Source organism: Protopterus annectens, chromosome 7.part0, assembly GCF_019279795.1.
Source record: "Protopterus annectens isolate FY-2018-M chromosome 7.part0, PAN1.0, whole genome shotgun sequence".
In the NCBI taxonomy this organism is placed as follows: Eukaryota; Metazoa; Chordata; order Ceratodontiformes; family Protopteridae; genus Protopterus; species Protopterus annectens.
In genome coordinates this window covers 483521755-483548629 of record NC_056739.1, presented here as the reverse complement: position 1 = coordinate 483548629, position 26875 = coordinate 483521755, and the positions used below count along the sequence as shown (strand labels likewise).

The window sequence follows — 26875 nt, the reverse complement described above, 5'->3', positions numbered from 1 at the left end:
TGATCCTGCAGCATATGCCACTAGTAATTGCTCTGTCTTTCTGAAAACTTTGGTTCTGTCCAAGTAGAATCTAAGCTGTGTGCGTCCAATGAATGCAGAATTCTCTCCCCTTTGTTCTGTGGATTTGGATAAAAAGTTGGCAGATGAATAGTTTGGTTAAGAGCCACACTGGACACCACCTTAGGCATAAATATTGGGTTTGTCCTCAGAGAGACCCTGTTTGGATAAAAAATCACGAGTGCCTGTAGCTCTGAAACTCGTCTTGCAGAAGTTATTGCTAGGAGCAGAGCTGTTTTCCAAGATAAAAACTTTATATCAGCAGTAGCAGCTGGCACAAAAGGAGGCAGGGTGAGTTTTTCCAAGATATAGTTGAGGACCCATGCAGGCATTGGTGATCTCCTTGGAGGCCTTAAATTTTTGGCTCCTCTGAGGTACTGTTTTAATAATGGATGAGAAAAGATTGGTGGCTCTGTATTGTAATGAGCTGAAATGGCAGAGGCATGAATTTTACGAGATGAAAAAGATAGGCCTTTGTCCAGCATCTCAGTTAAGTATTGCAAAATCTGAGGAATATTTGGCACAGCTGTATCGGTTCCTTGTGCCTGGTTCCAAGCACAGAATCTCTTCCATTTTCCAGCATAAGACTTTCTAGTACTGGGCCTTCTGGCCTCCAAAATGACATCCATCACAGCTTTACTGAGAGGTGTGTTTTGAATGGCTACATTATCCGCCATGCTGCCAAGTTTAAAGTCCTGAGTTGGCTGTGCAGGATCTGATTGTTTCGCTGGGACAGTAGATATGGTAATTGAGGTAACGTCCAAGCTGGGCACTGAGACAAATTCTTTAGGATTGGAAGCCAGTACTGGTGGGGTCAGTCTGGGGCAATCAGCATAATTTCTGGCTTCTCCTGCCTGACCTTTAGGAGTACCTTGGGGAGGAGAGGCAGTGGAGGAAAGTCATATACTGATAGGTTTTTCCAGCTGAAAGATAGGGCGTCCACTTTCCCTGCTTGTCTGTGATAAGTCCTTGTGCAGAATCTTTTTAGTTGGCAGTTGTGAGGGGAGGCAAATAGATCTATGTCCGGGCATCCCCATTTCCTTGTTATCATGCTGAAGACGTGGGGATCCATGAGGTTTCTGCTTAGTTCGTCTGCCAGAGTATTTTTCCTTCCTGGTAGGAATTGTGCCTGCATATGTACTTGGTAAGTTAATGCTGTGTCCCACAAAGTCATGGCTAGTCTGCAAAGGGGGTAAGAATGTGTGCCCCCCCCCCCGCTTGTTTATATACCACATGACTGTGGTATTGTCTGTATCAGTAGTTGTCCCGGATGAAGTAGGTCCTTGAAGGCTGTCAGGGCATTCTGAACAGCTAGCATCTCTTTTTGATTGATATGTAGATGCATTTGGATTGAGGACCATGTGCCCTGAATGCATCTTCCTGCCATGTGGGCCCCCCAGGCATAATCTGATGCATCTGTTGTTAGCGTTTGCCTGGCTGGGGGTAATGTGAATGGCTGTCCCTTGTTTTGGTGACAAGCCTTTGCCCACCATCAAAACTCCTGTTGTAGGCAGGGAATGAGAGTAATCATTGTTTCCAGGCTGTGGCAATGTTGAGTCCAAACACTTTTTAGGTCCCATTGAAGTTTCCTCATATGCAGTCTTGCATATGGAATTAGTAGGATGCAGGATGCCATGAAGCCCAAAGTCTGCAGAATTTTTCTTGCAGATAACTGGGCCTTTGTTGCCAACATTTTGAAATAGGTAGTCAGTTGCCTTTGTTTGGCATGAGACAAGCCATCTGGGCAGTTGCATTTAAGCTTGCACCCAGGAATATTATCTCTTGAGATGGTACTAGTTTTGATTTCTTTTCGTTTACTGTGTACCCTAGCCAAATTAGTAATCTTTTTACAAACGCCAGATGCTTGAGTAGAATGTCTTTGTTCTCTGCTTGAATAAGGCAGTTGTCCAAGTAAGGGTATATTTGAATTCATCTGTCTGCAAAATGCAATTACTGGTGACCGGCATTTTGTGAAGACCCTGGGTGCAGTAGATAAGCCAAAGGGCAGTGCAGAGAATTGGTAGCGCATTGAGTCAGCTATGAATCTGAGGTATCTTCTGCAAGATTGTCTGATTGGGACATGCACGTATGCCTCTTTTAGGTCCAAAGTTACGAGCCAAGCCTTCTTGCCCAGCATGGGCAGTAGCTGCTGCAGAGTCAACATTTTGAATTTTGGAACGTCCAGAAATGTGTTTAGAATAGACAGGTCCAGTATTGGTCTCCTGGCTTTGTTCTTTCTGGGTACCAAAAAAAGTCTCTAGTAAAATCCTTGTCCCTGCTCTTGTTGTGGTACTTGCTGAATAGCCCTCATGTCCATGAGGGATGAAACTTGCTTTTCTGACTCTGCCCATTGATTGTGTGTGGCAGTTCTGGCATACCTTTTGCCCTTGGCAGGGTGAGAAAGTGTAACCTGTAGCCCTGAGACACTATGTTCAAGACCCATTTGTCCTGGGTAATCATGTGCCAATTTGGTGAAAAAAGTGCTAGTTTTCCCCCTAAGGGGGCTGCCAAAAGATAAGTGCTTGGTTCTGGCACAGGAAAGTCATTGGGACTGTTTCCTGAATGGTTGTGATTTGTCTTCTCCGCTTTTGGAGGTAGAAGCACCCCATTGTTTAGGCCTGTATGAGCCTTGGGGCTGGGATCTGCCTCTGGGGCATCTGTATCTGTCTCTTTGTGGCCTGTCTGACACTGGAAAGGACCAATTCTTTGTAGGTCAGTTCCTGCTAAATCTGGGTGGCTGTACCTGTAGGAAATCCTTAACTGTCTGCATGGATTTCGCTTTATCCTCCATTTTCTTCAACACCTCTTCTGCCTTAACACCAAAGTATCATGCTGTAATGGAGCATCCAATAATTTTGCTTTAACATGATCAGGCAGATTCTGTTCCTTTAACCAAGCATGCGTTCTAACAGAACCCGTAACAGTGGTCCTACAAGAGGCCTCCAGTGAATCAAAACCACACTGCAAAGTATGCTTTCCCACTTGTTCAGCTGCATGCAATAAATCCTGCATTTCCTTGTTATCGGAACATTCAGAATTTGTCAAAATTTTTTGTTTTTAACGAAAATGACCGCCGGACAGACTGCTCCCTATTCACTGAGCTCCTCAATACACTGATACTACCAGCAATTTTTAATAACTTTTAAGAGACTTTTTTTCACAGTTTTTCTACAGAAAGTATCTCTGGTATATCTTCTTCATTCTGGGATTATTCATTTTTGGAAAAAGTGCAACTTTTATATTACTTTACCTCAGACTCTCTTTTGGCCTCAACAGTCTCCGGACACATGCACTATAGAAGCTCCTATCTGGGTCAGTATTCCTGTTTTCACACCTCTTTTCTGGGCATGGCTGGCAACTCTGACTCCATGGAGACGCAGACAACCAAGGCCAAATTCTCCTCTATACTTTCTCCAGAAAAGGACTCTGGCTCTAAAAGATTAAGAACCACCAAACAAGCTACTGAGAACATTAAAGTAAGTACTAAAGATAAAAATGACTCCAATTTTCATTTAGATGATTTGAAAATGGCACTACAGCCCATTCAAAGTGCTATTCAGTCTTTTTCTGAACAATTTACTGACTTTGGTAAAACTCTAAGACAGATTAATGATAGAATGGACATGATTGAAAATAAAAATCTGGATATGGAAATAAGAGCAGACTCCATAGAACGTGATTTAAAATCCAAAGATGTTCTCATTACAGAAATACAAGCCAAATGACTGGATTTAGAGGCAAGGAGTCGCAGGAATAATATAATAATTAGAGGATTACCGGAATCTTATGAAAACCAAAACTTAATTTCAGTGACTAAACAAATATTTGATGCATTACTTAACTTTGAGACAACTACTAACATCTTAATTGTTGAAAGAGTGCATAGAACCCTGCGTGCCAGACAAGACTCTACTTTACCTCGGATTATTTATACAAGATTACTAAATTACCAGGACACTCAAAGTATTTTAGAAGCAGCCAAGAGTAAGAAATATCTCATCTGGAATAAATATAAGCTGACCTTTTCACAGGATTTACCCCCACAAATAAAACTGAACAGACAAAAATTATCACCTTATTGTGCTGACCTAATCAAAAGGGGAATAAAATTCTGAATGAGGTATCCAAACACACTTTTTTAGTTATAATGACAGAAGTTATATGGCTTCAGAACCTCAAGAAGCTAAGGATATCTTTTTGAAATTATTCAAAATCCTTCCTGACACAGTCATACAAAAGTAATTCTCCTAACCATTGTAAGTACTTTGGAATTTAACTGGTGATTTTACATGACACTGTAATTATTCTTTAAATAACAGAAGTTATGACAAGCTTTACCACACAAATAATCACTCTGACTTTACAGTGTGTAATATCTGTTTTTATTAGTTTATAGAGATGATAATATCTTAAACATCTTTATTCCAATATATGAAGGTGCCATAATTTTTGAGAAACTCCATTATAGTTTGTTTATATGGATTTATGGTTTTCTGTATGAAATATCACCCAAACAGAATGGAGGGAAAATCTTCTAGACTCTCGTGCTAAAGTAGTGCCACCAACCTGGTTAGAGTTCTTTTGTTTTGTTTTCTGTTCATAGTCTCAAATTATTTTCCCTCCTGTTTTGCCTGCATGATGACGTTATGATTCCCAAGGAAACTGTGACATGTTCGTCCTGTTGAAATCATCCTAAGTGCCGCTACATTGTCTGCAACTTAACTGCTTGCTTCTAAGGTGATCGGTAACTAATTTGAATCCCTGAATATTCCGATCACTAAATACAATGTCTTCCTGGTTTTGTACTGTTGTACCTGATGAAAACTGATAAGACTCTGCGCCGTTGACTCCAACTGATTAATCCATTACGTAGTTTTGCAAGTAAGTTATTTTCTCTTGCTCAGGATGGCTATTCTGATTTATCCACTGCAAGAAGCTTGTTACGAGGTCAGGATGATTCCCATGGACGTACGGAGGTTCTGCTGCCTCTGTGCCTGTGATGCAGGCTATTTATCAGCCTGACTGTGAATTAACTTCCCTTTACATGTTCCATTACCTCAGTATGTTGTGCATTGAGTCAAGCATTTATGTTTATACTGTTTTATATATTCTAGTTAGTGCTCTAGGCACATAATTTTAAATGTGTTTTCTGATCACTAAATACAATGACTTCCTGGTTTCGTACTGTTGTACCTGATGACAACCGGTACGACTATGCGCAGTTGACTGCAACTGATTAATCCATCACGAAGTTTTGCAAGTAAGTTATTTTCTCTCGCTCAGGATGGCTATTCTGATTTATCCACTGCAAGAAGCTTGTTACAAGGTTAGGATGCCTTTCACGGACGTGCGGAGGCTTTGCTGCCTCTGTGCCTGTGAAGCAGGCTATTTATCTGCCTGACTCGGATTTAACTTCTCTTTACATATTCCATTACCTCAGTATGTCGTGCATTGAAGTCAAGCATTCATGTTTATATTGTTTCATATATTCTAGTTAGCGCTCTAGGCGCATAATTTTAAATGTGTTTTATTTTATTATTATTTGTTTCACACTGAACCTGGGATAGTGATTAACTAACTAGGGGTCCGTTATTTGCTGTTGATCCTTCATTATAAACAAATAAGTCTTTTATTCAAATTTAGGAATTTATATGTCACTTGTACTATTTGAATTTATATTTTTTAGATATAGTTGCTAAGGGCTATATGATGCCTTTGTTTTAAATTCTAATGTGTATGATTCAAACACCTGAATGATAAATTTATATATAATAGAATATAAGAACAACATGATACATAAAGAGGCTCTCATTTATTTTTATAACAACATGCTATATATTTTATTAATTTTTGAATGGATTTTAGATGTCACGTGATGTCATTTTTATAGTAGGACTTTAGACTAGTTTGATTAGTATTCTTACTATTTAGACACCACATTTACTAGAGCCTTACTAATTAATTTAATCTAAGTGAAGAAGATTAATTAGTGTTAACTGTTTAGATATATTATTAACATAAATATATTACAATTTTATATTTAACTGACAATACTTCAATTCATTAAACTACATATATTTTTAAGGTTTATGACATACATTTAACCTTTTTTTTCATATACATTTATGATTATCAGTGTTTAGCCATATTATTGTTTTATTAACTATATTTATGTTCCACTATATCTCCTTACAAATTCATATCAAAATGCTGTTTTAGCATGGTTTATTTACATTCATTACAATCATATTTACCTGTATAGGAGCTTGTGAATATACAGATGAATGGGGAATGTGTATGCCGGGCATTTTGTGTTTTGATAGATATGTAAATATGTTTAGTTTTGATAACTTGTTTATAGTCCTTTTTAGGACTTTACATAATTTTCTTTTTTTTATTTTGATGTTAAGGGTGACCATGTACTTACTTCTTTTGTATAGACTTTTTTGTCTTCCGTCTTTCGTTAAGTTAAGGTGGATAGGCACTGGGTTAGGGAAGAAGGAAGAAAATGAGACTACAATGAATCCTATACTGAAACTTATCTGTACTCAGAATAATCATTTTAACAAAATTAAGTTATGTTTGTTCCTTTCTTTCATCTTCTTTTTATTTATATATTTATTTAGTTTATTCCATCAATATTAATGGACCTTAGATTGATGTATGGTTAATCTGTTAACAATAGATTCCTGGAATGCAAGAGGGATCCAAAATAAAGACAAGAAAACTTTATTATTTCATTTAATCTATAAATCTCAAGCTCATATATGTTTTTACAAGAAACACATATACCTAGAGATGATTGGTACAAAGATAAAAATAAAAAATGGATCCAAAAAATAATAGCCTCGGGGGATACCTCTAATTCCAGGGGGGTGGCTATTATAATTAAACAAAAATTTCAGGGGATTATTACTGAAGAAAAATATGACGAGGAGGGTAGATGGTGCTTGCTACTTTACTTCTAATATATACAATCTTGATAAACCACTTTTGGTTCTAAATTTATACGGTCCTTGTAACCATCAGCATTTGTTTATTTTACAAATATATAATATCCTCTCTTATTACAAAGATCATTATGTTATAGTGGGCGGAGACTGGAATGCTGTAATTAACCCTGACATTGATCGAACTAGTTCTTCTTCTTCATATAATTACCAAGCATCTTCTGCTCTTGAAGATTTAATAATGGATTATAACCTTATAGACCCTTTACAATACATTAAATACTCAAAGAAAAAAGATATATACACTTATTATTCAAAATTTTATCATTCGTGGTCAAGGTTAGATTTCTTTAGTATATCTAATTCTCTTACACAATCAGTTTTGGATTTTATTATTGAGCCCAGATTCCTTTCGGATCATTCTAGAATTTTATTAAAATTGAATCTCGAGTTTAAATTTGCTTATACATTCAAACGGAACTGTTGGACTTTGAATAACAACTTGCTCTCTAATAAAGAAGTTAGTAAACTGTGTATAGAAATAATTCAAGAGATGGAAAACAACTTAGACTCAACAGTTATTCCCTATGATATTCAATGGGCGGCGTGTAAGGCAAGGTTAAGGGGTATGTTTATTGGTAAGGCCTCATACCTTAAAAAACAATTCAATAATAAAGAAAGATTGTTAAAACTAAGAATTCAGTCTCTTGAGAATCAATATAGATTAAATTCTGATCCTGCTGTCTATAAACAAATTATAAATTCTCAAAAAGATCTGATTTTATTACATCAAAATAATCTTTCAATACAGGAACAAAGATTATTAGTTACCTACTCTGAATGGGCTCAAGTACCTTTGAAAACCCTAGCTAGAATAATTAAAAATAATTTTGATAGGCCCAAAATATCGCCCATACAATTCAAAAATAAATTATACAACATGGACAAGGAAATTATGCAACTCTTCACATTACTATATACTGATCTTTATTCCAAATCTTCTAATTTATTAGTAAATTGTCATATAAACAGTTTTCTTAGTTCTATAACATTTCCTACTTTGAATGAAAATCAGCAAAGTATTCTTTCGGCCCCATTAAGTCTTCTTGAAATATCTGAATCAATTGATAGACTCAAACTTGGTAAGTCCCCAGGTCCTGATGGTTTTACTTCTGAATTCTTTAAATTATTTAAGTCGGTAATCGCACCCTTCCTTCTTAAAGTTTATAACTACATAAAAATAAATGACATTTTGGATCTTCATTGGAACACCTCAAAAACTATTCTAATTTTAAAAAACAACAAAGATAAAACAGACCCTCATAACTATAGACCCATCTCATTAATTAGATATCAAGATTTTATCCTCTATTCTTGCCAACAGATTGAAGAAGGTTCTATCATCAATAATTTCCCCACAACAAGCAGGTTTTATGTCTCACAGACATGTATGGGATAACACTCTCTCTTTGGAATCCATTATTCATCTTACAAAAAATGACAACAACCCAATATATGCATTAATTCTTGATGCATCGAAGGCATTTGATAGAGTGAGTTGGGATTTCCTCTTTCAAACAATGTCCTGCTTTAATTTTCCCATCACATATATTAATTTTATCAAAACCCTTTACAAAGAATCCTTTACCAAATTGTATATTAACGGATCCACATCACATTCTATAAAGATTACTAGTGGCATGAGACAGGGATGCCCCTTATCTCCCTTTCTTTTTAATCTATACTTAGAACCATTACTTTTATACTTAGCACAAAACACATTTCATAGGATTCCTAGGATTTTAAACAATAATTTACTTTTCTCTGCTTTTGCTGATGATTTAGCAATATATTTTCAAACTCCTATTACAGATCTTAAAAAAATAATTAATTCTATTGAGAAATTTTCTCTAGCGTCGTACTATCACATTAATTTCCAAAAGACTCATATATTCCCTGTAAACCATCGGGCACATAAACCATATTTATTTCCAGTCTCCTATTTTCATATTACTTTTGGGGTTAAATATCTGGGTATACATATAGATCATAATAATCTGTCTTCAATTCAAAATAATTTACTTAAAATATGGACATCAATAATGTTAGACATGCGTAGATGGGAACTTCTCAACTTATCACTTCTTTCCAAAGCTGCAATTATTAAAATGAATATTCTTCCCAAATTTCTTTATCAATTCAACTCTTCTGATCAAATCATTCCTAAATCTTTTTTTGATAAAGTTAACAAAGAACTAGCTAAATTTTTGTGGTTCCCTAAAACAGTTAGGATTTCTTACTCTAAATTATCAACTTCTAAAGATAGGGGTGGTTTAGGTTTACCAAATTTGTATCTCAATTATTTCGGCTAGCAAACTACTGTCCATTTCTAAACTGAATATCATTCATTATAATCAATGTCCAATTTGGATGATGTTATGGCATCAGTATATTTTATCCAAAAACATAAACCCTGTTGCCATTCTATTTATCTCCTTAGATATTATGAATTCACTTAAAATCTCAAATTTTCTAAAACATAAGATCAAAGCATTTCAGGACTTATTAAAACTTATTAAATTTGATAATATTTTTCATCTAATACAACCACTTAATCTGAACCCTAACTTAAAGTTAGATAATGCACCATTTAATTTAACTAAATATCCCCTTATAAAGAATATGAATGTTTGGGATCTTTTGAAACACAAAGATTTGTCTTTTGTAAATCTTCGAACTACACTGAAAGTCAATTGTAATTATACTATAATTCTGCGTCAGTTAAGAGATGTAATTATGGCTAATTGTGCTTATATAATCCCAAGGGAGCAAGATTTTAATAATATTGATATGGTAATTAGAACATTATTATTACCTGAGAAAAGGTTATCAAAATCTTATAATTTGATAAACAAATTAATTCAAGACTCATTATGTCTCTTTTCTAACTTCTGGGACAAACATAATCCCTCAATTAAATGAGAAACAAAAACTCTTGGCCATTAGAAATACTTTGGAACACTCCCCTTTCAAGAAATTGTTCTATACTCAGTTGATGATAAATAATAATGCTTATCATACTCCCTCCAAACTTAATAAATTTGATGCAAATAATTCTCCTTCCTGCCCTTGTTGCTTCTCCTAATGCTGACCTCTTACATATTTTTTGGTATTGCCAATTCTCTCATAAACTTTGGACCTCCTTGAAAGTAAGGTTACAGAAAATGGGGTATCACAAGTCAACTCTTTCCTGGGAGACTGCAATTCTACACATACCTAAGATACATCTGTCTAAACCAGATATACATGTACTCATATTTACCTGTTCTCTTATAAAACTTTACATTTCCAGAAATTGGCTTGACCGTACTAAATTGAATTGGAATGCCTTTAGAACAATGGCATACTTGTAATGCTTCAGCACAAAAAACTATGTTGAAAAGTCCTAAAAAATGGCTTTAAATAATAAAGTTTTAGAAAAGGTCCTTTCTATTATTAATTATGAATATTAGATTATAAACTTTTATCTTTTGTACAGTGTGGGATTTATTATTCTACTTTATTTTCTCATATGATTGTGGTCTCATTCTATCATTTGCATCCTGGTTACCATTTGTATATATTGTATATAAAGTTTGTTTTTGATTTTTTTTTCACTTTCATGAGTTGAAATGTGCTTTTACAATGTTGTATAACTTAAATCAACTCCTAATTGACTATATATACAATGTTTGTTGGTTGATGTCTTGTTATATTCCATAATTTAATGAAAAGATTTCTGAGAAAAAAAAATTTTTTGTTTAAGCAGTGACATTAAATATTGCTGATATTTAAGCATATGAAACTGACAATTTAAAGCCCTTACAGCCAAGGCAGCAGAAGTGTAAACTTTTTTCCTCCATCTGTCCAGTGCCCTAGAATCCCTATCAGAGGGGACAGGTTTTTTTTGCAGTAGAAGCCTTGACTCCTTTGGGACCCTGAGATATAGTTTCTGGTTCAGCAGCAGGGTTTTTATATAGAAATTTATGAGAGTCTGGAACCCTGTAGTATCTGTCTGGCTTAAGAGTCAGGAGACAGGCCGGACTCTGAAAATACATCATCTACAATGTCTAGAACAGGTGGAATAGCAAGAGCTCTGTGCTGAGGTAGTAAAAGAAAGTCTCTGAGCCTTTTCTTAGATTCTGAGTAATCTTGGCTCTCCCAGTGAAAATGCTCCTCATGGTATGCAGGGTTTCCCCAAAAGAATAACCCTCAGGAGGAGAGGCTGAAGGAATAGATTCTTCAGCATCAGAATCCTCATAGGGAGAAAAAGAGTATCCCTGTTCAGAAGAGGAGTCAGAGGAGAATGAAACCTGATCAGAAGAGTCATATTCTGTCTCTTGCCTAGGCCTCTTATCAGGAGGGGGATGGGAATCTCTGATCAAAGTAATTAGGTCTTCGGCCATTTTAAGCATTTGTTTCTTAGGCATGGAAGTCTGTCCAGGAGAATGCTGTACTTGTTTCTTTGTCTTTAGAGCTGTTTTAGTCTGTCTTTGAAGCTGAGGTAGGCTTAACATATAATTGTGTAGGTCTGAAAACACCCTCACAAGCCGATGCCTGCTCAGCGGCTCCGGACCCATCGGAGGGGATAGTTTCCGAGAGTCCAACACCTTGAGTATCCAGAGGCCTAGTCAGCTCCACGTGGGAGTCGGAAGCGGCCTGGTGTTCTGAGGTAGCGGGCGTCAGGGGCTGTGAAAGCACCTCACTGAAGCGGCGACTGGCCTAGCGGGGGCCTAGTCGGTTTTGGACCTCGGATGCCTGTCCTTTTCCTTGCGCTTTTTATAAACTTCGGTCGTCAGCTGTTCTGATGGCATTATATAATTAAACCTTCGGCCAAAGTAATGAAAGGCAAAATCGTACCGACACTTAATAGTGCGTTGGTTAAACCTAGCACAAAACCGACCACTAGCAAGGTCGTGATCAGGGCCTAGGCAAGGAATACAGTAAGAATGAAAATCCTTATGAGGTATTTGCTTCCCACAAGAAATACAATTGTTAACTTTTTCTGACATTGGGTCTGGATCAAGAAAAAAGTTTCCCCAACGGGGTACTTAGCTTTAATGAAGACTTCTGCTCTGAAATTCGATTTTGAAAATCTCAGAGGAGTCGGCCGACAGGCACGTGTGAACTGCTTTTGCTTCGGGCACTGCGTGGCAAGAAAGACTGAAGAAAATGGCATTGGCTGCATCTTTTATACCCCTGGCGCACTGACGTCAGGGAAGAGGTGACAGCAACCGACGCCGGACCAAGACTTTGGAATTCAGGCCAACTGCGGGTAGCCTGCCAGCAGAATAACTCCAAGAGTAATGACTGCAACAGTGAGACACGATGAACATTATATATATATATATATATATATATATATATATATATATATATATATATATATATATATATATATATATATATATAAATAACACAAAAATATACATCCAAACAAAAGCAAATACACCAAAAAATCTTTTAAGCATAGTAAAAGAAGGAGAGGTATAGTAAAAGAAAAACAGGGGGCTGGAGGGAGGGTAACCAGGACTGCATCAGTGAATACACTCGAACATCTACATTTATGGTAAGTGTACACAACTGTACTATGTTCATCGTATTTCACTGTTGCAGTCATTACATTTGGGTAGATTCCCAATACTAAGGATGGGAGGATGGATTTATACAGCATTAGGACCAGCTATAAGGCCCTGCAAAACAGCAGTGGCAAAGCCAGCTCTGGATTTAGAGAAAATTGGTAAGTGATAATGCTTGGTGAAAGTATGAACTGAACTCCAGGTAGCAGCTTCTAGAACATCCCTGGTAGGAACACCTCTGAGAAAGGATGCAGAAGTAGATGCAGCTCTGGTGGAATGAGATCATATCCCCTGGGGGATAGGTTTTCCATGGTGCTTATAACAGAAATTAATACAATGGCTTACCCATTTAGAAATGGTTTGCTTTGAAATAGCCTTCCCCTTTGTCCCTGAAGTACATGCTACCAGCAGTTATTCAGATTTTCTTTGAGATTTAGTCCTGTCCAAGTAGAACCTAAGTTGTCTGTGTACATTCAATGAATGCAGAATCCACTCTCCCTTGTTCTGTGGATTGGGAAAGAAAGTTGGCAAATGAATGGACTGATTAAGAGCCACACTGGATACCACCTTGGGCATGAATGATGGATTGGTCCTGAGTGACACCCTGTCTGCATGAAAGATGATGAAAGGCTCCACTGCCATAAGGGCCTGTAATTCAGATATCCTTCTAGCTGAAGTGATTGCTAAAAGGAAGGCTGTTTTCCAGGAAAGAAATTTTAAGTCTGCAGTTGCAGCTGGCTCGAAAGGAGGTAGAGTGAGTTTCTCCAATAAAAGTTAAGGTCCCACACAGGGGTTGGAGCTCTCCTGGGTGGTCTCAAGTTTTTGGCCCCTCTGAGATACAGCTTTAGAAGAGGATGAGAGAAGGGAGGGGGGGTCTGTGCTGAAATGGCTGAGGCATGGATTTTTATGGAAGAAAGAGACAGGCCCTTGCGAAGCATCTCAGTTAAGTATTGCAAAATCTGAGGTAAATTGGGCACTGCTGTGCTCAACCCTTGAGATTGATTCCAGGCATTCCAGGTTTTTGGACCCTCTGAGATACAGCTTTAGAAGAGGATGAGAGAAAGGGGGGGGGGGGGGGGTCTGTGCTGAAATGGCTGAGGCATGGATTTTTATGGAAGAAAAAGACAGGCCCTTGCGAAGCATCTCAGTTAAGTATTGCAAAATCTGAGGTAAATTGGACACTGCTGTGCTCATCCCTTGAGACTGATTCCAGGCACAGAATCGTTTCCATTTGTCAACATAAGATTTTCTAGTACTAGGTCTTCTCGCCTCCAAAATGACATCCATCACAGTTTGCTGAAGGATGCTAAGGGTGAATATAAGTGATTAGCCAAGCTGCAAGATTCAATGTTTGGATCTGACGGTGCAGAATTTGGTTCTCCTGCTGAGACAGTAAGGAAGGTGTCTGAGGGAGGTGCCACAGAGAAATGTGTGACACAGCGCAGGAGTGGGTACCAGTGTTGGCGAGGCCAGTCTGGAGCAATCAAAATCATTTTTGGCTTGTCCTGTTTGACTTTTAGTAGAACTTTGGAGAGCAAAGGCAGAGGGGGAAAGGCATAGACTGATTTCCAGCTGAAGGACAGAGCATCCACTTTCCAGGCTTTTTTGTGATGAGTTCTTGTGCAAAATTTGTCCAACAGATAGTTCTGGGGTGAGGCAAAAAGATCTATGTGCGGGCTCCCCCATTTGCATGTCAACATGTTGAAAATCCGTGGTTCCAGTTTCCATTTGTGTGGATCCATGAGATTTCTGCTTAGTTCGTCTGCCAGAACATTCAGCTTTCCTGGCAGGAATGGAGCTTGTAGTTGTACTTGGTAGCTCAAAGCCATGCTCCACAATGCCATGGCTAGTTTGCAGAGGGGTAAGAATGTGTATCCCCTTGTTTATGTACCACATTACCGTGGTGTTGTCCATCTTCACCAGTAGTTGTCCTGGATGAAGGTAGTCCTTGAAGGCTGTCAGAGCATTCTGTACAGCTAGCATTTCTTTTTGATTGATATGAAGGTGCATTTGATTTGGGCTCCATTTGCCCTGAATGCACTTCCCTACCAGATGAGCCCCCCCATGCATAGTCTGATGTGTCTGTAGTTAGGAATTGGATGGCAGCGGGTGGTGTGAATGGCAGTCCCTTATTTTGGTGGCAGGCATCTGCCCACCATAGGAACTCTAGGCACAGGCAAGGTATGATAGGAATCACTGTTTCCAGGCTGTGAAAATGTTGACTCCATAAACTTTTTAAGTACCACTGAAGTTTCCTCATTTGCAATCTTGCATATGGAATTAGAAGAATGCAGGAGGCCATGAGCCCCAAAGCTTGCAGTATTTGTCTTGCAGATAGCAGGGTTTCTGTGGCCACCTGTTTGAAGTAAGTCACCAAATGAATTTGCTTTTCTGGCGTAAGGAAAGCCATCTGGGCATTTGTGTTCAAGCTTGCACCCAGGAATGTAATTTTTTGAGAAGGTACCAGTTGTGATTTATTTTCATTTATGATGTACCCTAAACAAGTTAGAACCCTTTTTACAAACGCTAGAGGTTTTAGCAGAGTGGCCTGGTTTTCTGCCTGAATTAGACAATCGTCCAGGTATGGATATATTTGAATATTTCTTAGTCTGCAAAATGCAATTACTGGAGCCAGGCACTTTGTGAATACCCTGGGCGCAGTAGACAAGTCAAAGGGCAGTGCAGAGAACTGATAATGCATGTAGCCTGCTTTGAAGCGTAGGTATCTTCTGCAAGATTCCCCGATTGGGATATGCAGGTAAGCCTCTTTTAAATCTAGAGTTGCCAACCAGGCATCCTTGCCTAGCATAGGAAGTAACTGGTGAAGAGTCAGCATCTTGAATTTTGGTATGTCCAGAAATGTGTTTAGAGTAGACAAGTCCAGAATTGGATGCCATGATTTCTTTTTTGGGTACCAGGAAAAGTCTGGAAAATAAACCTTGTCCCTTTTCCTCTTCTGGTACCAGTTGAATAGCCCCCAAGTTTAGGAGGGAAAGTACTTATTTCTGAGCCTCTGCCCACTGATTTGGGGGCATGTCTGGCCACCTGTTTGGAGTTGGCAATGTGTGGAAATGAAATCTTTATCCCTGGGACACTATATTTAAAACCCATTTGTCCTGGGTTATAAGTTGCCAGTTTCTTGAATGAAGAGCCAGTTTTCCCCCCAAAGGGGCGGCTAAGAGGTAAGTGCTTGGCAATTTTAAAGGGAAGTCATTGAGACTTTTGCCATAGGGTGGTGCCTTGTTGTTTCCAGATTTGGAAGTGGAAGCACCCCATTGCTTAGTTCTTAAAGTCCCTTGGGACTGAAACCTGGTGCTTTTGGAATGTCTGCGTTTGGCTGGAGTGGCTCTGGAAGGAGCTGGAAAGGACCAGTTCTTAGCAGGCCAATGCCTACTAAATCTAGGAGTTTGTACTTGTAAGAAATCTTTCACAGTTTACATAGATTTAGCTTTATCTTCCATCTTTTTTAGAACTTCTTCAGCCTTACTGCCAAATAAGCGGTCCTGCTGCAAAGGAGCATCCAGAAGTTTTGCTTTAACATGATCAGGCAGAGATTGCTCCTTAAGCCAAGCATGCCTTCTAAGCACAGACCCAGTAACAGCAGCCCTACAAGAGGCCTCTAAAGAATCAAAACCACAATGCAAAGTATGTTTGCTAACTTATTCAGCTGAATGCAATAAATCCTGCAAATCTTTATTCTCCACACAGTCAGAAATCAACATAATTTTCTGTTTAAGCAGTCCCATGATATGCTGTTGATATTTTAGCTAGCATATGGAATTGACAGTTTAAAGCCCTGATTGCTAAGACTGCAGAAGTATAAACCTTTTTACCCCATCTATCCAGCGCCCTGGAATCTCTATCAGAAGGGGTAGGATTTTTAGCAGTAGAAGCCTTAATGCCCTTGGGGCCCTGAGAAATGGTTTCAGGGTCTGAAACAGGATTTTTGAAAAGGAATTTGTGGGACCCAGGAACCCTGTAGCACCTGTCTGGTTTGCTGGGGGCTGGAGGCAAGGAATCAGGGGCCATACTGGACTCTGAAAACACATCATCAACAATATCTAGTACAGGAGGTATAGCCAAAGGCCTTCTGAGGAAGAAGGAGGAAATCCCTAAGCCTCTTTTTGCATTCAGAGAAATCCTGACTTTGCCAGTGGGAATGCTCCCTTAAGGTATGTAAAGTTTCCCCAAAAGAGAAATCCTCAGGCAGACAAGCAGAGGGAATGGAATCCTCTGCATCAGAGTCCTCATAAGTAGGTATGGACAAATCCAGATCATTAGAAGAGTCAGAAGAAACAGAGTCCTGTTCAGAAGATTCACAGTCAAATTCAATCCTAGGCCTCTTGGAGGGGGGGGGGAGGGTTGACTACCCCTGATTAGAGTAATTAAATATTCAGCCATTTTGATCATTTGTTTTTTAGGCATATGGGCCTGAACATGTGGCCTGGGCGTCGGTATTTTAGACATAGATCGAGATTTAGGCCTTGGCACTGAAATTGGAGTCTGTTTAATATGCAAGTTTGTAGGCCTGAATACACCCTCAGAAGCCGGGTGCCTGCACAGTGGCTCTGGACCCATCCAAGGAAGAGACACTCGCAGGTTCCATATGTGAAGCATCTCGTGGCATACCGGACTCCGAATGGGTCTCGGTAGAGGCCTGCAAATCAGAAATAGCGGGTATCAGGGGCTGCGAAAGCATCTGAGTACCGGCGAACTGGTGACTGGCTTAGGAGAAGCGTTGTCGGCAGTTTTGGACCTCACGGCCAGTCTGTCTTTTTCTTTGTGTTTTTTCAGTATATCGGTAGTCAGATGGGCTAACCGACGTCATTTCTGGATAATTAAACCGAGAACCGAAATATTTTGAAGCAAAAATGTACAGATGACAAATAGTGCGCTGATTAAATAAAGCACAAAACTGACGGCAAGGTACGTCGTGGTCAGGGCCTAGGGCAAGGAATACAGTACAAATGAAAATCCTTATGAGGTATTTGCTTCCCACAAGTAATACAATTATTAACTTTTACTGACATCGGTAAGGAGCAAGAAAAAGTTTCCCCAACGGGGTACTTAGCTTTAAGTTGAAGACTTTGGTTCTGAAACTCAAAAACGAAAATTTCAGGAGTCGGCCGACCGGCACTTGCAAACTGCTTCTGCTTTGGTCACCACGTGGCAAGAAAGACTGATGTAATGGTGTCGGCTGCATGTTTTATACCCCTGATGACCTGAAGTCATGGAAGAAGGGACAGCAACTGACGCAGGACCAAACACTTTGTAAATCAGGCCGACTGAGGGCAACCTGCCAGCAGATTACCCAAATTTAATGACTGCAACAGTGAAACACGAACATCTAATGTACATATTGTACATTATACTCTGACTGTACACAGAACTGCTCTTGTTCACAGAAATATATACACAGTTTTTTTCTATGTAAAAAGTCTGAATTGTTTGTTTAAATTTATGATTTCTTTGTGAAATGTTTTGTATTTCACCCAGGCTGAGACAAATTGGTCAATGATCAGATCACTACCCTGGTAACCAAATATATATAACTAAACAAACATACTGGTGCAACAATAATTTAAAGGAAGAGGATACCATCTTACAACTCCCTTTTTCTGACAAATGATCTTGTGCGGTAGAATTTTGTGATACAGTTCACCGAAGTCCAATGATTGTACTACAGTCTCTGATAACATGCATACATTTTCCATTAATTTTCTCACTTTTTTTTTTAAAACATGTTTCTTAGTAGTACCCCTCATTCCTAAAGGAAGCAGGAAGAGTCGTTATATTTGGTATTCAAATTTTATGCTCATTGGATATCCAGATTGTTTGCTGTATGTTCCTATTTTTCATGGGCCTTTGTTCCCATTTTCAAAGTCTGCAGGTTGAGGGGTATGAATTACACAAGCTATGTCTAACATACTTAATACTATTAACTGCATCAAATTTAATGAAATGGGACAGAAGAGATGAACACTATGTTAAGACCAAAATGTGCAAAGTCGTAACTAGAAGAGGGATATAGCATACAGGGTATCTCATCTTGTGCTGCAGGAGCAAATTTTAGTAGATGTGTGAAACTTAGCCTAACAAAGATCTGTTTGACCAATGGCATGTGCAAACAGTCCAAAGAAAATGGAAACAACATCAAGATAACTTCAAACATGTAAACCCAAAAGGTATGAGCAATAAAAAGTGCAACTGTATAACCACTAAAAATGGTCATGAGTATATGAAGGGTAAGATTAAGTGGGAGGCTTGTATGAAAGACGGCAAACATGATAAAGCAGCAGTATGTGCAGGACTGGCACACCATACTGGCAGGTTAGACAAGTCGAGATGTATAATGTATTAGTTAACAGTGACACTGAGTTGTGCCTGAGACCCCTTTCAACTACGCATGACAAAAATGGCAAACATGAAAATAACAAAGTAAAACACTAAGTAGTCAATTAACCAGCTCAGATTTGGAAAGTGGGAAGAAACTGGTGTACCAGGAGAAAATCCAATCACAGTGACGGAACACACACACACACAAACACACTGGAGCTGTAAGGCACAGATGTTACCACTTAGCCATCATGCTTCTTTAAATACACAACTAACAATACTGTCTACTTTTCCGTTTTCTGTGTGTACAGCTCATCAGCAAAATGCTTTCAAAGAAGAGTAATGCTTATCTAACACTTGCATCTGCATCTGGCATAATGGATAACTGAACTGATCTTTTACTAACCATTTATCTGGTTGACAAAAAGGTATAAACTAGCTTTTTCTTGGGTGGCTACTTTACTAATTTTTTTTTTTAAAAAGCTGCCCACCTTGTGCATCTCGTACACTTGCGGTACTCGTGTAACTTCTCAATGACAAAAAGAAAGCTTTGCTGGTCCCTTTACATTCAGCCAATTCATTGATGACAAATATTAAAACAAAAATATGCTCTAAACGATGGAAAATAATTATCTTACCAGATATTGTGATGAGCAAGTTTAGCCCTTCCAATACATCCATCTGCTGAAATCGCCTGCGGGTGATAAGACTGTAGACCTTGCCCTGACCACTACGATCCAGCAACATCAACCCATTTTCAGTGCCAACCAGAAGGTTTACTCCTTGGAAAAGAAAATCACAATGAAGCAATTAAATTAGAAATCAAGACAGAATGATGCTGTAGATATACAAGGTCACAGTAAACAGAAGACAAATGCAGCCAAAAAAAAAAGTTCACACCTTTATTAAAATATTACTTAAAAACAGACACATAGCGTGAAATGTCTTCTTGAGGTTAAATCTCACACATCCCAATATTTCTCCATCTTCATTTATAAACAATGGACTCTACCAAAAAAACTGGGGGAAAAAAACATAAGGCAGTCTATTTACAAACAGCACTCTCTTTAGTCCAGTACCAGAGTTCATCTCACCACCCACTCATATTTTGTCATACTTTCATAGGTGTTTACTAGGCTAATGACCATTTAAGCCTAGTCATGCATCCCAAATCTCTGACAGGTTCTGATACTCGTGACAAGTGTAAGCAGGGGCTTGGGAGATGAAACCTTTTCAAGCTAGGGCCTGGGATTGTGCCCATTACAGACAAAGGTGCCAACCAGGAATTAATTTCCTGTTCCCATTCAACTGTCCAGTCCAGGATGCACCTGAATTGGGTTACGGAGGAACTCTGCTTCACATGGATGGGCAGAGCCTGTTCCAGAGACAAGGTAATCTCTGGGATACATATCTGTCTCTCCAGTAGGTCCTACTTATATCACAGGCAAGGTTTAAGTCTTTAGAATGTGTAATTCTGGTGCTGTTTGTTTTGCAAATATGCAGGAGGTCCATCAGTGTGAGGTCTGACAATTCCCTGCATATCAGGCATACATCTTCCCTCAAAAACCTGTAGGAGACAATACAGGGCCTGAGCCTTGAGGCAGTCTTCATAGGACATTTTACTTAAGCCCTGTATTCTTTTGGTGAGGAATCTCTGTGGAAGTTCTAATTGCTGGATATGCCTGGTTAGATATCTAAGAGGGCACTGTACTCGATATGTCTGATGAATGCCGAAAACAGTGGAACAATGACGTCCTTGGACTTGGATGCCATACCTTTGTTTACAAGTTGCGCAACATAGAATTATTTCTTCAACTGTAGACACGTGATGGTAAAAGGCCATATTACTGTGAGTGTGTCTAAGCCCCTGACTACTGGGTTAATTCTAAGGGATATTTTGTCGATATGATAGTTACCACGAGTAGACGACTTCACGAAGGATACTATTATGCATTTCTCTGCATTTAGTTTTAGTCCATGGCTCTGACACCAGTAGTTTGTCTGTGGCAGCCCCTCCTAAAGAACATTTGTGTCAATGTCATACTCCATGACCACTCCTAATTTGCAATCATCTGCAAAAATTTGGTTAGCCAAATACCACTGACAATGGCCTTGACTTCAGAGAAGTAAATACCAAAAAGGAGCGGTCCAAGGACTGATCCCCGAGGAACTCCATTTGTGACTGGCCTCTCTGGAGAGGTGGACTCCCCAATTTTACTTCCTTTGTCCTGTGAGCCAGCTGGCTATCCACCAGGTGGACATATGAGTTTGTACCTACCTTCTTGAGTTTGCCAACAATGTCCGAGTGGGGTATTGTGTCAAATGCCATGGCCAGGTCAAGGTAGGCAGTGTGAATCATTTTGCCCTCATCCAATGCTTTGATGACCTTCTCAAAAAAGTCCATCAGGTTGAGTAGGCATAATCTGCCCTTGACTAAACCAAACTGGGGTGGGTCCAGTGTCTGGAGGTTTACTACATCACTATTAAGCATTTCCATGATAACTCTTTCTATGGCTTTACATACAAAACTAGTGAGACTTATGGGTCTGTAGTTTCCAGGGTCTGTAGATGGCCCACCTTTGTGCAGAGGGATGACTGTTGCTGTTCTCCATTCAAGAGGCATGAAGCCTGTTTGGAGGCTATAGTTAAATAGCAATTCCAGAGGCCCTGACAGGTCATGTTTCATGCCATTTAGAGTGCACCCTGGGATACTGTCTGGGCCCACAGCTGTGTTCTCGGCCTTATAGACAGCATTAAGGACCTGTTCCCTAGTGATAGCAAGGGGAGTTACATTTGATGGTATTTCCTGAGGGAAGGTTGAGGGGGAGAGAGGGGTAAAGTTGGAGCTGAATTTACAGGCCAGTAGGTTTGCTACATCCTCTGCCTCAGTACAGGTGGCTCCATTTACAATACACTCTGCACACAATTGTGCATTGTACCTTTGAGGTTCCGGTCATAGCTAAAGTATGCCCTGTGGTTGTCCTTGGCCTGGGAGGCAAAATTCACTTTAAATTTGTCTTTGGTAAACTACTTGTCCTCTGAGATGTTTGTTTAGTTTGATGAGAGTGCTTTTATCCTGCTTTGTACTGCACCTCCCAATTTTTTTTTTTCCTTCTGTTATACGGCCTATTGATTTTGTGATTCCACCAGGGTGGCTTGTTTTTTCAGTTAGTTCTGTACTTCATCCTGGTGGGTATAACAGTTGCCTCTATGCAGCTATTAACATGGTTTCAATGAACATTTCTGCATAGGCAGCAGTGTTCTCAGAGTTTATGGGGGCTTGAAATTTTGCCAGATTATCACTTCATAGCAGGAGGTTAGCCTTAAGAGTAGTTCCTGGATATTCCAGGTTTAGCTGGGGGTCCAGGTTTTATTTTTACTTCAAAGGAGACCATTTTGTGGTTTGACCTTACCAGGACAGACATTACATTATGTGGTGTGCAGCACTCTCTCATATTAGTGAGGGCCAGATCCAGTATGGTTGCACCCCCTGGTTGATGTACTGACTATCTGGTTCAGGAAGTTTATGTTTACACAATCAAGCAATCTTGGTGCCTGTACATTTGGTGTTATATATGATGCCCAAGTAATAGTGGGATAATTAAAGTCGTCCATGTATATGATACTGAGTTGGACAGTTAGTGTTTCTAGCAAGCTTAAATTCATAGTATGGGTTTTCTGGGTCGTAGAGGGGGACCTATAGCTGGCATATTGGATTTTGCTTATGGTGATTTGAACACAGAGCAGCTCAAGTGCATTGTCTTCTTTGACAAGCCTTAAGGTACATTTTTTTTTGATGCAAATAGAGACACCGCCACCTTTAGTTCCTGTCTGTGGAGTAGCTGGTCTAAATGTGTGGAAGGCATTATAACCTTGCACTGTTGGTGTGCTCTCAGCAGCTTTAAACCATGTTGCACTGACAGCACAGACATTAGCATTCTCTAGGGTGAAGAGAGCTTTTAGGGACTGGATTTTTTTTGTTTAGTCTCCTAGCATTGAGCATAATACCTTTAGATTTTCTTGGTTTTGATTTGCTATGTCAGAAGAACTTTCAGTCTGGCATTGGCTAAAAAAAGACACCATGGGGGAAGGCAATATTTCAGCTAATATTTGAAAGCCTAGAGGGGAGAGGTGCAGACCATCCATTGCAAAGCATGGTCTGTTTACTATCTCCTTCAAAGTTGACAAATATTGCACCCCCTTAGAATGACACCAGAAACTAAGCCAATTATTAAAGTTAATCATCTTTTGTTCACATTGTGGCATCATCCTTGTAAAATGATGCTCAATGCTAGGCTCGTACCAGCCTGAGACATATTCCAAGAGCTTCATGATCATGATCTCTCTTCATATAGTCCAGGGAGTTGGGTCTCAGGTCATTTACTCCCACGTGGACTATGAGTCATACTGGTACTTGTGGTCCAATGACCTGAGTGCGTGCATTATGTTGCAAACCCTAGCCCCCGATAAGCAACTGACTGTGACTTTCTCCCTACTCAGCCTGGTGAGAGGGACATCAGTGCGTCTTACGATGAGTCTCCAATGAACAGAATATGTTGGATCCAAGAAGCTCCTGCACTTGGGGAAAAAAGCATCCCAAGATGGCACACACAATGACTACATAGAGCACTAATCTCCAGCTCTTGGCAGTTAAGGCCCTTTGCCAACAGTAAGGGCCCTTCTGAAATCTAAGAACAGTGAAAATGAGGCACCCTCATTGCTAATAAGTAACAAATGTATTTGTCCAGCTTGCAGGGGATCCAAAAGCAAATGAAAGAACATTCTAGACTCAACAAGGGGGGTCATCTTTGTACAGCAAGTGATATCCACTATATCTAACACTGATAACCCACCTTGATGGGTCCCTATAATTGGGTTGCTTCCTGTGCAATAAAATCACCTGGGTAGGAGACGACCAAGGACCATTGCACAGCAAGTAAGGCAGCTGAGCAGTCAAGTCAAGATGCTCAACTCCAAATAAATAGAGAAGGCTGCCTGCAAAGGCAGACCTCAGAATCACTATGACCAAGTCTGACAAGGAAAGAACAAGCAAGGGCAGAGGGCAACTACTGTAAAGGACTGGACAAGACCATATCCTGGACCAGAAGATGGAATGCCTAACTGTATACAGTTAAAGATATTTACCCCACAACTACAAGAGAAAGGAGACTGAAGCCCCGTGAGGCTAACTACAAGTATACACTAGCATCTGGTAAGCTTGGAGGAGAAACATTCCCAAAAGAAGAAACTGCACTTCTGTGAGTAAAGCAAAGCATTCACCCACTCTTTATAGTTCTTGACACCGACAGAAAACCAGGAAGTGAGGGGCATCATCAGAATGGAGACAACTTTCTAATGGGGAAGTCAAAAGATATAAATTTGGGGGGGGGGCACCTACTGCTGGTCCCCACACAATCAGGACACTTGGAGAAGAGTTATCAAAGTACAATTCTGTAAGCAAACTTACCACAATAGTAGATGCTTGAATAGATCACTGCTGCAGTAGTCTAAGCTATACAGAGCTTCCTGTCAAGGATCAGACCAGCAAAGCTTTTGAGGAACCTTCCACATGTCCTAGCCACTGCCCAGTGCAAGTGAAGTAGGGTAAAATCAGTGCCTAGGCCACCAAAGTTTCCAATTTCTTGACTAAGAAGCAGGCTATAGCCTTGCCACATAGGATCCATAGTAATAAAAATCCCCTGTGCTAGCATACAAAATACAAAAATAAGGGGATGGAAAGAAGGTGTGGCTACTTCAGCAGTGACACACTGCAACATCTACTGTTATGTTAAGTTTATTTACACAGCTGTATTATGTTAATCTTTACATCACTGCTGCAGAATCTATACAAGATGAATAGCAGAACTTAGAAAGTGGAGGAAGATGGAGCACAGCCCCTAGATAATAGTACTAGCAAAGCCGGTTTCGGATCTACAGAGAGAGTAGTTTTTTGTCCACAGTAAAGGTGTGTACAGGTGACCATGTTGCTGCCTCTAGGATATTTGTAGACCCTGACCCTTTCCAAAATGCCACAGAAGTAGCCACAGCCATGGAAGAGTGGGCCCTGACTTTACCTGAAGTATACTGCTATGGTGAGAATAAAAAGCAGTAGTGGTAGACAACTTTTTATAAACTGTTTGTTTAGATATGGTATGACCCTTTTTATCATCATAGGACAGAAAATCTAATTAACAATCCTAAAAGGTTTGTATCCTGTCAATGTAGTGTCAGAATTCCCTGTGGATATCTTGAATACGTAAAATTTGTTGTTCTTCATTTCTAGGGTCTTGAAAGAAAACCGAAAGATGAATAGCCCGGCTTAATGTAAAGCTCTAAAACAACCTTAGGCTTTAGAAAAGCATTCAAAGTAATACTATCTTTGTGAGAAAAGAGGGATGACTCACTATAAGAATTTCCAGTTCAGATATTCTTCTTAAAGTCACAGCAATAAGTACTGCTGCTTTCCAATACAATTTCAAATCAGTCTCATGAGCAGGTTCAAAAGAGGATTTCAAGTTTTTCCAGCCCAAAACTAAGATCGTTTGAAGGAGCCACTTGCTTTCTAGATGTACAGATGTGTAAAACCCCTTTCAAAAACTGTTTCACTTGAGGTAAAGTTGGAGGGATTTAAAGGCAGACAAGCAGATATAGCAGAAAAATGAATCTTCAGAAGATTAAGAGGCCAGAGGATAACAACTCAAATAAAAACTGAAGAATCACAGGAATCTGAGCCTTAAAAGGTTATTTGTTTGGCACCACCAAATAAATATTTTCCACTTACCCATATGTGATTTTCTAACAACATGCTTCTTTGCCTCCTTAACACCTGCTGCATCCTCAGAAGAAAAGTGCCTCAACATTATTAAAATTCTATCATCCAGGCAGTCAGATGAAGGTGGAGGTTGGGGTAAATAAACGCCTGTCCTGTTTGAGTCAGTCCATTCTGTGAGGAAGCTTGCGGTAATTTCCTTCAGCCAATTTCAAGGCAGGACCACCACTGCCCAGGCCAAAAGGAAGCTACTACAATTATCTTTGAGAAGTCCTGGATCTTTAGAAAAAGACTGGTTAAGAGAAGGGTTGAAAATCAAAGAAACATTCCTGACCTTGACGAACGAGAAGGTATTGGTCATTTAGACCTGATTGCAAGGAGTCCTGGAAAATAATTTCTTTAACTGTCTACTGCAGAGCAAGGCAAACCGATATACTTGAGAAATTATTCACAAATGGATCAATTCTGGAAAGACCCCCCCCCCCCCCCAAGTTAAACTTCCATTTGTGAGAGTATCTAGGTCCTGCTCAACTTGTCTGCAACAATGTTTTGCTCTGATAGAATTGTAGGTAGCATGGAGGGATAAAGTGAACCGAATTGCCAGATGGAAGGCTATCATAGCTAGTCTGCAAAGTGGGTAGGGCCTGGATTCCTCTGTTTATGTGCATTACTTTGGTGCTGTCTGATCACTAGCAAACCACCTAAAGTCCAAAGATGGATTATAGGCTTGACAGCATTTATTAGAGTAATAATTTCTTTGACATCTATGTTTCAACTTTATATTGCTTCTTTTCAGACTCCCTGTACTTTTCCTCTTAGAAACAGCTCCCAAAGCCTGTGGTTACAGACTGAGTAAGCACTGAGCAAGTACTGTGGTTACAGCTGTAAGAAAGGAAGACTTGGGTGGGGATAACTGATTTACCAGCGAGAGCAACTCCCTTTTTACAAACAAAACACTGGCATTTGAAGTGAGGGGGTGCTGGTGCAGAGTCCAAACTGATTTGAAAAATCACTATCGTCATATGAAGTCTGTCCAAAGGAATCATGAGAACAGCAGAGGCTATGACACATAGATATCAGTAATGGCTGCAACTTTTAACATTTGACTTTGTCTTCAGGAAGAAAGGCCATGCAGTGTGCTGTAT

General features: G+C 39.5%; 1 protein-coding gene across 1 annotated transcript in view; it reads right to left on the bottom strand.

Annotated features, from left to right (window-relative positions):
- MINK1 (misshapen like kinase 1) overlaps nucleotides 1-26875 on the bottom strand; it is a 1658622-nt gene that overhangs the window by 112924 nt on the left and 1518823 nt on the right. The window contains exon 29 of the mRNA XM_044077078.1: nucleotides 19600-19743. Within this exon, the coding sequence (XP_043933013.1) occupies nucleotides 19600-19743 (144 nt within the window). The remainder of the gene's footprint in view (nucleotides 1-19599; nucleotides 19744-26875) is intronic.